The 12247-nt window shown below is 36.6% G+C and overlaps 1 protein-coding gene across 1 annotated transcript in view; it reads left to right on the forward strand.

Annotated features, from left to right (window-relative positions):
* The window catches only part of LOC121445427 (peripheral plasma membrane protein CASK-like), a gene marked incomplete at its 3' end in the record, with an annotated part of 332821 nt that overhangs the window by 64276 nt on the left and 256298 nt on the right, over window positions 1–12247 (forward strand). Inside the window, exon 2 of the mRNA XM_041647561.1 lies at window positions 6574–6686. Within this exon, the coding sequence (XP_041503495.1) occupies window positions 6574–6686 (113 nt within the window). The remainder of the gene's footprint in view (window positions 1–6573; window positions 6687–12247) is intronic.

The following is a 12247-nucleotide window of genomic DNA, read 5'->3' on the forward strand; positions in this document are numbered from 1 at the left end:
CTATTGTAGACTCCGTGGCCCTAATTTATGGCTAGAAACCGATTATGAGCGAGTACATCCCATGTTCATCTTTTTGGGTCTGGGACACCTCACTCAGGATAGTGTTTTCTATTTCCATCCATTTGCCTGCAAAATTCGAGAAGTCATTGTTTTTTACCGCAGCGTAGTACTCTAGCGTGTATATATTCCATACTTTCTTCATCCATTCTTCCATTGAAGGGCATCTAGGTTGTTTCCAGGTTCTGGCTATTACAAATAATACTGCTATGAACATAGTTGAACAAATGCTTTTGTCATATGATAGAGCATCTCTTGGGTATATTCCCAGGAGTGGTATTGCTGGGTCCAGGGGTAAGTTGATCCCGAATTTCCTGAGAAACCGAAACACTGACTTCCACAGTGGTTGCACAAGATGGCATTCCCACCAGCAATGGATGAGGGTACCCGTTCCTCCACAGCCTCTCCAGCAAAGGTTATCCTTGGTGTTTTTGACTTTAGCCATTCTGACAGGTGTAAGATGATATCTCAAAGTTGTTTTGATTTGCATTTCCCTGATTGCTAAGGAAGTTGAGCACGACTTTAAGTGTCTTTTGGCCATTTGAACTTCCTCTGCTGAGAATTCTCTGTTCAGTTCAGTGCCCCATTTTTTAATTGGGTTAATTAGCATTTTAAAGTCTAGTTTCTTGAGTTCTTTATATATTTTGGAGATCAGACCTTTGTCTGTTGTGGGGTTGGTGAAGATCTTCTCCCAATCAGTAGGTTGCCTTTGTGTCTTATTGACTATGTCCTTCATCTGGTGATGGATGGAGACAGAGACAGAGACCCACACTGGAGCACTGGACTGAGCTCCCAAGGTCCCAATGAGGAGCAGAAGGAGGGAGAACATGAGCAAAGAAGTCGGGACCACGAGGCGTGCACCCACCCACTGAGACAGTGGAGCTGATCTACTGGGAGCTCACCAAGGCCAGCTGGACTGTGACCGAAAAAGCATGGGATAAAACCGGACTCTCTGAACATGGCGAACAATGAGGGCTGATGAGACGCCAAGGACAATGGCACGGGGTTTTGATCCTACTTAATGTGCTGGCTTTGTGGAAGCCTAGCCAGTTTGGATGTTCACCTTCCTAGATATGGACAGAGGGGGGAGGACCTAGGACTTACCACAGGGCAGGGAACCTGGACTGCTCTGTGGACTGGAGAGGGAGGGGGAGAGGAGTGGGGGGAGGGGTAGAAGGGTGGGAGGAGGGGGAGAAGGGTGGGAGGAGGGGGAGGGAAATGGGAGGCTGGGAGGAGGTGGAAACTTGTTTTTTGTTTATGTTTTTTTTTCTTCTTTTCTTAATAAAAAAAATTATTAAAAAAAAAAATAAAAGCTTTTGTTGAAACCAAAAAAAAAAAAAAAAAAAAAGAAACTAAAGTCAGAAGCTCAAATAGCAATTTTGAAAGTCAGTCATTGTAACCCAATCCAATCCAAAGGCATACTAATTTATTACATGCTCAGGAATCATAGCGGTAAAATATTAAAAGTTTGTTTTTCATTGTCAAAATGTTATGTTTCTGTAATAACAGAAAACATTCTATGTCCGTTAAACACACTGTAGTTCCTGACATCAGTCTCAATTCTGAGCTAAGGTGTTTTAGGAAGCATGCATTGGTGGTTAGTGGGGTGGTGACGTGTGCAGTGCAAAATGAGCATGCTGTGTTTGCAAAGCCAAAGCTGTGCCACAAGACCAGTGACTGCTGCCAAAAACACCTCACATTCATTACACATTTGGTTTTGAATTAATCTTTTGGAGGGTTTTTGGGTGCAAGAAACCTTTCACCATAATTTTTTTGTGTGTCTGCTGTGTCTGTGACACATTCCGCTTTGTGGTTTCATAGGGTCACATCCCACATTGTAAGAAGCAGAGATATAGTTCAATGATGTTGGGAACTTCATGTTATCTTTTCATCTTTTCCACTGGACTTGTCAGATATTCAATAGGAAGAAATTTTAATCTCTTGTCTTAGGGTAAAGATCCAACTTTCAACATTCTCTTTGTTAGGGAAAAGGACTGCGACGGTCCCTAAATATATGGTGTATTGACAGTTAGAGACCTAACAGCTTCTCTGACATATTTCTTCTAATTCCAGCTTCATGAGATTCTTGATTATTCTGTAATGTGAAGGGTTTTTTTTTTCAAATAGCCTTCCTTGTTTTCTCCAAATCAGCTCTCCCAAGTGTTTTGCATCCGTTAGCATCACTTCATCATTGTGTATTCTTATCCCTCAAATTTATTTATTACTATTTCACCTCTCTTGTCCTCCCAATCCTTCCAGTAGATTTGGGAAATAAATTAGATTCACTATACTCAGTTTATCTTGGTATTCTGGGAAGCAACATACTATCATAATTTGTAGCATAGTTTCATGTAACTCTAGTCTCTTTTTTCAAATATATTTAGCTTTTTATTAGAATTATTTATTGCTTACATTTAACTTTTCTTATAAATGAAAAGGGAAGATAATTCAGTGTCTACATAGGGCAGTTATAATCTTTCCAGAACTCCATCAGCCATACACTATATTCTAGTTTAATTAATCTTTTACCTAACAGGTTTGGTTTTGTTTTGTTTTGTTTTTTTGGATCTGGCTTTGGTATCAGGGTAATACAGGATTCATAAAAAAAAAATTGGAAATGCTCCTTTTCTTATTTTGCATAATAATCTATGTATTATCAAGTAAGAATTGTTCTTTGAAGATCTAGTAGAATTCTGCAGTGACTCTACCTGCTTCTGAGATGGCTTTAGTAGGGAGACTTTTTATAGTAATAAATTCTTGTTGTGTGTGTGTACACACACTTAAATTTTCATTTCATCTTGGTTTAATTATGGTAGGTCATATGATCTGAAAATTCATCTGCTTCTTTTAGATTTTCCAAGTTAGTAAAATATAGATTTAAGGTATGTCCTCAGGATACTCTGTATTTCTTTGGTATCTGTTGTAACATCTCACTTTTTATATCTAAGTTTATTGATTTTGGTCTTCATTGTCTTTTCTTTTGGTGAAATTGGCAAAGAGTTTAGCAGTCTTGCTCATCTTTCCAGAGAAAAAACTCCTTGTTTTATTGATTCTTTGTGTTATATTTGTTTCTCTGTTTGTGTTTAGTTCATTAATTTCTGCTCTATAAATTTTTTGAGACAAGGTCTCACTGTGTAAACTTAGTTGGCCTAGAACTTTCTATATAGAGAGAGCATTTTGGCCTCAAACTCACAGAAACCTGACTACTCTGTGCCCAGCCCTGATCTTATCTCTTACTGTCTAGTGTTTTCAGGCTTGATTTGTTCTTGCTTTTCCGAGACTTGAGATGCATCATTCAGTTATTTATTTGGGATCTTTCAAATGGAAGTGAACCTGTGTGACTAGATAATGATATTCCTAGAAGCAAAATTTCCAGTCCCAGGTATGAGATATCTCCATAGGAGTTCACCAGGGAAGCCCCAGACATCCGCAACACAACCTAGGTTCTGTCAGTACTTTTAGTTATCTACCATTAGAGTCTACGACCTTTTTGCTAAAGACACTGCATATACTGGTTGCAAGATAGAGAGAAAGCAAGCAGAAACTGAGTCAGAAATTTCCTCCCTGCTGGCTGCTCTCACAGTCCTAGAAGGTGCTACTCTGCAGGTTTCTGGGAGAGAAAAGGTATCATTGGTCTTACCCATCTGTGTACCCTACAAAGAGAAAAAACCCCGCCCAGCAAGATGTGCCTACCTGAACAATAGTGGCATAATTTTGGGGATAACCAACTTCCATCTCATAAGATTTGAGGCCTGTTACAAGAGGGGAACTCACAGCTAGTACAGTAAGCCCACTTAACAGCCTATGCCTGAGGAGGTTGTAGGCCAAACTGGGGTAACGAAATTGATCCAACATCAAACTGCCTTCTAAATATGTGTGCTTATACTCATTGGCAAAGGTTACTCTCCACTGTAGTGAGAAAAGCCTCTCTTTACAATGAACAGCAGTGAATATAGAAACTAATCTCATAGATCTCTAATCTTCTGAGTATTCTCAGAATAGGTGATGGTTGAAGGCTCAGTCCTAAACAAGACATTTACACTCCTCCCTCTAAGACTCAGAAGACTGTGGAAGAGGGGTGTAGGAAGTATGGAAAAGCCAGAAGATAAGGTGAAAGCCTGTGAGAGGCAATGTTCTGGACTCTACAACTGTCACAACCAACGAACTCAGCAACTGCAGTTACCCTCCCTGGCCCACATGAGACAGATCATGTTAATAGTCATGGAAATGGAAGGGACTCATGCATCTTACTGTTCTACTATTGGCTATTGAGTTTCTGGGAATGGGGAAATAATTGTCTCTAGTTGTCTATCCACTGCTGACCCACCAGGTTCCAACTGATAGCTCCAAACCCACAGTCACTTGCACAGCCCTGGTTAAACACAGTGGGTCAAAGAAAAACAAATAGACATGAATGTGAGAAAGTTGTGGGAAAGAGGGGTGTATGTATATAGGAGTAATAGTGAGATGCGTGAGGATGTGATTAAGAGTGGTTAGTATGCATTATTTACATATATTAAGTTGTCAAATAGTAAATTTAATTTTAAAAATTAAAAACTCATAGAATTATGTGAGTAGCTATCTGCCTCAGTAAGAACTTTGTCAATTTCAGCCAATATTTGTTATTTATAAAGAGTTGAATGGAAAGTGTGTGTGTGTGTGTGTGTGCAGATATTTGTTTTGTCTTAGTATGTTTTTCTTTATTTTTGAGAATCTCATATATGTACATAATGAAATATGATCCTATTTACTCATAACTTCCCTCTGTGGTCCCCTGAATATCTCTAACACAGCCCCTTCCAACTTCATGCCATTTTTATTTAATGACTCATTAAGTTCTGTTAATATTGCCCGTATGTGCATGGGTACAAGGCTGTCACTGGAGTACGGGGAACCCACCAGTGGCTACATCATCCAAGACAGTTAGATAGATAGATAGATAGATAGATAGATAGATAGATAGATAGATAGATAGATAGATAGATGACTCTCCCCCAGCAATATTTAATCAAATCGGAAATAGCATCAGTTACCATTCTGTTTTGACCAATATCCTAGTAGAAAAAGATAATGACTTATTTTCTTCCATATCAATACTCAAGAATTGACTATGCAGTACATTTTTTTAAATTTATTTATTTAACATTTCCTGCAGTACATTTTTAAAAACTAAGGTAAAAATGTCAAGTGTCAAGAAAGGGTACAAGCCAAGCTGTTCTTCTTAAAATTTTATTGTTCCCTAAACTGTCAACCAAATATAAATATAATATGGTTATATCTTAGCACTGTTTTTTACCCTTTTCATTTTCATAAAAAAGCAACTCTAATTATATCTTTTATTGGTATCTGCTGAGTTTCAAGTTGTGAATGAAATCACAAGCAATCTCAGAGTACGGTTTGATATCCTTTAAGGTTATTAAATTTGACTCAGCTCACCTTTGTTAGCTTCCTGCATGTCATTAAGGAAGAACCTTTAGCATGCTTTACTTATGACTTGAAGAATTCATAAATACAGTCATTATTCAATCTCATTAAATTAGCTTAGTGAATTAGTGAATTTAATTTGACTTTTATTCAGATTTTTAAAAATATTTTGAGATTATAATTACATGGTTTCTCCCTTCCCGTTCTTCCCTCTAAGTCCTCCTTTATGTACTGCCCTCTTTTTTCTTTAATTGTTGTTGTTTTGTGAGTATGTGCATGTTCCTAATTTGAAGAGGTGGTTTGTTGTCTCATTGCCTTTTCTCTCCTTTTTCCTTACCTATGTTAATTTTATATTTTACAAAAGGGTAGCAGGAGAAGCTCATGCTTTCTTCCTTACCTTTATTCAAACAGAAAAGGGGTTTTAAAAATTGACTCTATTGGCCACAGACAATTCTCCAAACAGAATCAGAAATTTCCCCGAATGATGCATTGAGTTGAATCACACTACACAGATGCATATATAACCCAGAGAGGTTTTGTTTGGACAAGACCTGGAATATTTCCTGAAATTGCATGCTATTGTCAGACCAAATACTCACAAGGAAGATGGCCTGGTTAAAAATGGCAACATTTGCTGTGTTGTGCTTTGTTGTGCTGTCACAGGATTATTTTCTAATGGTTGTGAGTGATTAGTTAGAGTTGGGATCTGAAAGTTAACATTATTAACCCTTCCTTCCCTTCTGTGTGAGTATTGCTTCTACAAACTTCCCTATGTATAAGATGTTGGTAATTATATGTAATTACTACAGTTATTGTTTGCCTTGAATATAAGGATACTATTTAGATTTTTTAAAATTATCTTGAATTAAAAACCTAATTATTTGGCTTCCTTTTTGTTTTAACTAGTGAATTAGATAATAATGTTTTAAATTGCATTAGTTAAGTTTTATTGTGAAGCTCTATATGAAGATTAAAATATGGTAGGTCACTGGTTATATAGTTTGACTGTGGTAAATAAGAAAATGCAGTAAATTGTTGATTGAAAAGAGGGACATAATGTCAGTGAAGTTAAACTGACTTTTTGTTTTCTAGGGGTCCCTTCAGTGTTGTACGACGATGTATCAACAGAGAAACTGGGCAACAATTTGCTGTAAAAATTGTTGATGTAGCCAAGTTCACATCAAGTCCCGGGTTAAGTACAGAAGGTAAGAGATGGATTTCAAGTAAGTTATTTGATGTCTGGCTTTATTTCATCTCCAAAATCCATTTATCAACCTATCCTCATCTGGGGGTGGGGAAGCAGAGGGTGTGATATAGCGGGGAAGTGGGTGGAGACAGTTTGAACTCCAGTTGAAACAGTAGCTCAGAAATCTAAAAGATAGCTTTGGAATATGGAAGGGTTGTAGTCATCTGGGATCTTTATGAGCTGTTTTTTTAACTAGAGAATAAAATATTTACATAAGTTTTTTAGGGTCTAATTTGAGTTCTATTGTGTGAGATACAGTATAGAAAGGGAAGTAATTGCATGGATGATAACTGAATATTTAGAATCAGCCAAGATCCTTCTAAATGTAATTTGCTGCTTTTAGGATTATTATGTAGTATAACTAGAAGATCGATGTTTGATTCACATTTGGCTTAATCACAGTATGTGTGTAAGTTGAAAGGTCAGTAGTATTAGAATTTATAGAACTTAGAATTATGTTTTAAGATATTGTTACATATATGTGCATTTGAAGTTACTTATTTTTTAAATAGGTACAATGATTCACACTAAAGGTAACAAAACTGATTATTCTATTGACTTTTCTAATTAGCCTATCTGCTAACTTTAGATTTCCACAGCCTAGTAAATGATGTATCCTTCTTTAGTCTTTTGTTTTTTAATATTAAGGCAGTGCAATTGAGAACTTAGATTAGAAAATTCAAGGTAAAGTATCCCATTTGTGTTTCACCCAATTATCTTCTTTTGGAAAGTAGAATCTCACACACTGTGAGCACCAACTTAATCTATTTCAATAGATTTTTAGTCAGGTTGATTACTTTTAAATATTTTGTGACTCTTTAAATTATTATCAATATAATGTTTTAGATGATTCTTAAAAAGGCTAGAGAAGTAGCTCGTGATTAAGAGCACTAACTGCTCTTCCAGAGGACTTGGGCTTGATTCCCAGCACTCACATGAGGTCTCACAAACCATCTGACACTCCTGTCCCAGGGGATCCAATGCCCTTTTTGGCCCCTGTCAATACTAGCCATGCACTTGGTACACAGACATGCAAGCAGGTAAAACCCCCATACAAATAAAATAAAAATAAACAAATCTTTTAAAAAAAAACTGTTTTCGTTAAGTCACTACTACGAAAGAATCCTGTAATAATTTGTTTATAGGTCAAAGGGTATGCATACATTTATTGAATAAACATGAACACTTTTTGGGGAAAACTTGTAGTAAAATTTAAATGTTTCATAGTTCATAACTTCATTATCAGAATTAGTCATTAACATTTTAAATACAGGTTATTTTATATGCTTAATGATATTAAAAATTCCCTTTCAATGAACTTTACAGTTAATTTTTTTTCTTTGAACTACTTTGTTTTATGTTTGGTTGTGTTGTTTGCAAACCCAGGGCCTCAGGCAAGCTAAGCAAGTACTGTTTCTCTTAACTTAATTTGTTTTGAGTTTAAAGTTCCTATGCCTCAGTATAGGAACTGAGCACTGAGATAATTTTGTACAAACATGATTATTAAACAAGTAGGTGTTTTTAAAGCTTTAAAAATGTTCTGATATTGTCTATAAATTCAGTAAGGTTCTAATTTAAAATTATTAATGTTAAATAATTTCTTTAATTACCTATATTAAGTTACAGTAACAGAGGTGAGATCCTCTTATATAATATTATAAATGTTTAAATACTCGTAACTTATTTCTTAGCCCCGAATTTTTAATATCAAACATTTTGTTGTCTTATCAGTATACCTCATTCACTGTCTTTCCAGTCTAAAGACATTTTTAAAGGAGACAACCTCTTGCTCATTTGTTTATGGTGGATTATTGACATATTTCTTTAGCCAGGTCTCTGGAACTCTGGAGCCAGGATATGAGGGTAAATCTCTATTACCACTTAGTTAGAACGGGGCATGGTAATTTATAGCTTTAATCCTAGAATTTAGGAGGCAGAGACAGATGATTACAAGGACATCCTGATTTCCATAAAGAATTCCAGGCCAGCCAAGACTATATACTGAAACCCTATCTTAAAAAAAAGCCCCAAACAAACAAACACCAAACTGTAAAAAAGGAAGGCAAGTAGTACATATAATTTATTTATATCCCTGGTTTGAAGTTGTCTCTACTTAATATGAAATTATCAGTGAAGTTGTAACTCACACCTTCATCGCTTTGGTGATTAAAAAAAAAAATAGTCAAGTTTTGTCCTGAAAGCAAGACCAAGCAATTCAATTGATCCTTTATGTCTCTTCGAACCAATTGGAATTTTGTTCTGTTTTTATATCAGTATTATCTACCTACAGACTTTAAATAATACCCATTTGAATTTTTCCTATTACGATGACTTTATCTGGTTTGGGTCAGAATTTCGTGGTATTCTAGTGAAACTACTATTGTCATATTCATGGTATTACTATTTCGTTTTTCCTGTCTTTTTCAGCACAGTAAGTTAACCAAGAAAAGAATCAAATTTCATGTCTAGTACTCTCTCACTTCTTGTAATGGAATTCCCATACTCTCTATTGCTCTTATTCACACTAGCTTACTTTATTATAACTTAGCCACATTTTATAAGATGTATAATAGATGAAGTAAATAGTAAATTGGTGTATAAAATTTTTGAATAATGATCCCTTCATGACCTTTCTGCCTAACTTCTTTTTATCCCTTTTATAGTCACTATAAGCAACAATGTCTGATTCTTTCTTTTCTGTTACATTTATAAATTGTTAGGGTTCAAAAATAGCCTGTTGCATGGCAAAGCATGTAAGAATACTGGATGAAGAAGAAACAATTTTTGAAGTGAAGCGTAGCACAGTAAAGCAGAATCCATAAGTGCAAGTAAGACTATCTAGAAATATCTTTGATTTTCAGATTTCATCAGCAACAAATTATTTACAACTCCGTCCTATCACTTAATGCTTGCCTTACTCATAGTTTGCCTCCATTTGCCTTGTGGTTTATTTGATCCTTGTCATTGCCCATTTTTTTCTTGCTACCATATCTGTTTTCAAAATATATTATGAACTAAGTGTGGTTGAGCAGGACTATAATCCAAAAATTAGGTGGAGTCTGGAAGATCAGAAGTTGAAGGTCATCCTTAGCTACTTAATAAGTCTGAAGTCAGCCTGTGCTACATGAAACCCTGTCTCCAGAAAGAAACTGATAACAAATATGAGTACATATGTCTCCTGAGGCCCACCTGGGAGTTTTGTTTATCATATGATTTTATTAGAAAAACACAAAGTAAATTATATATAAATAACATACAAATTTAGTTTTGAAATAAAATATTTATTAATTGAAGATCATTATATAATTTTAAATTTGTATTGCTGTACTGAAGAGTCCATATTATAATTTGAACATTTATTCTTTATTTTTTGCCATCAATATTCTAATGTTTTATTCAATGAGATTTTTCATATTGCACAAATTTCAGTAGTCCCTTGAAAATAAAAACAGATTGTTATGTATGTGTTCATTTTTCTGTTTATATATATATTAAAAATTTCCACCTTCTCCCATCCTTCCATTTCCCTCCCCCTCCCCCCACTCCCCTTTGCCCTTCTTCTCCAGCCCTAAGAGAAGTCAGGGTGCCCTGCCCTATGGGAAGTCCAAGGCCTTTCCCCCTCCATCCACGTCTAGGAAGGTGAGCATCCAAACAGACTGGGCTTCCAAAAAGCCAGTACATGCAGTAGGATCAAAACCTGGTGTCATTTTCATTGGCTTCTCAGTCAGCCCTCATTATCAGCCACATTCAGAGATTCCGGTTTATCACATGCTTGTTCAGCCCCAGACCAGCTGGCCTTGGTGAGCTCCCATTAGATCAGTCCCACCGTCTCTGTGGGTGGACGCACCCCTCGCGGTCCTGACTTACTTGCTCATGTTCTCCTTCCTTTTGCTCTTCATCTGGGCCTTGGGAGCTCAGTCCAGTGCTCCAATGTGGGTCTCTGTCTCTATCTCCATCCATCGCCAGATAAAGGTTCTATGGTGATATGCAAGATATTCATCAGTGTGGCTATGGGGTAAGGCCAGTTCAGGCACCCTCTCCTCTGCTGCCCAAGGAACAAGCTGGGGACATCCCCTTGGATACCTGGGAACCCCTCTAGAGCCAAGTCTCTTGCCAACCCTAAAATGGCTTCCTTAGTTAAGATATCTTCTTCCCTGCTCCCATATCCACCCTTCCTCCATCTCAACCATCCCATTCCCCCAAGCTCTCCCCAATCCTCCCCTTCTCCCTTCTCTTTCCCCATCTCCCCTTCCCCCCACCTCACCCCACCCCCGTACTCCCAACTTTCGCCCGGCGATCTTGTCTAGACTTCGATATAAATCTGACCACACTGTAAGTTTTTAGGTGATTCTGAGACCTATCACTCCTAAATGGTTTAGCATTTCTTCCTTTATATGTATAAAGATGTAAAATTGCTTAATGAAAGCTAAGTGAATTTATATTAAGCTATTTCTGTTTGGGGACCAGTGAGATATCTAAGCAGGTGAAGACACTTGCCTCTAAGCATGACAACTTGGGGTTGACATAGGAACCAACATGGTAAGTGTACTTCAATCTAACCCTGTATGAAATTTATGCAAAGTGGCTCACATATTTAAATGTAAAATTTAAAGCTATATCACTTATACAGTACACCAGAAAATCATTGTGTCTATAAAACTTGATGAAGAATTGTTAGACAGGATAGCAAGTGCACGATTCAGACATTAAAAAACGAACGTACAAAAATCTATCGATGTAATCCACCATATAAACGAACTGAAAGAAAAAAAAACACATGATCATTGACCCTTTAACAAACACCCATTCATGATAAAAGTCGTGGAGAGAGAAGGGATACAAGGAATATGCCTAAACATAATAAAGGCAGTATACAGCAAGCCAACAACCAACATCAAACTAGATGGAGAGAAACTCCCAGCTATCATCCCACTGAAATCAGGAACAAGACAAGGTTGCCCACTCTCTCCCTATCTACTCAATATAGTTCTTAAGGTTCTGGCTAGAGCAATAAGACAACAAAAGGAGATCAAGGAAATACAAATCAGAAAAGAAGAAGTCAAACTCTCACTATTGGCCGATGATATGATAGTTTACATAAGTGACCCCAAAAATTCTACCAAGGAACTCCTACAGCTCATAAACACTTTCAGTAATGTAGCAGGATACAAGATTAACTAAAAAAAAAAATCAGGAGCCCTCCTTTACACAGATGATAAATGGGCTGAGAAAGAAATCAGAGAAACACCACCTTTCACAATAGCCACAAATAGCATAAAATAGCTCAGAGTAACTCTAACCAAACAAGACCTGTATGACAAGAACTTTAAATCTTTGAAGAAAAACATTGAAGACACCAGAAAGTGGAAAGATCTCCCATGCTCTTGGGTAGGTAGAATTAACATAGTAAAAATGGCAGTCTTACCAAAAGCAATCTACAGATTCAATGCAATGCCTATCAAAATCCGAGAAAAATTCTTCACATACCTCAAAAGAATAGTACTCAACTTTATATGGAAA

This window comes from Microtus oregoni, unplaced genomic scaffold (assembly GCF_018167655.1).
Source record: "Microtus oregoni isolate MIOR12 unplaced genomic scaffold, Mior012 000189F_ref0000355, whole genome shotgun sequence".
In the NCBI taxonomy this organism is placed as follows: domain Eukaryota; kingdom Metazoa; phylum Chordata; class Mammalia; order Rodentia; family Cricetidae; genus Microtus; species Microtus oregoni.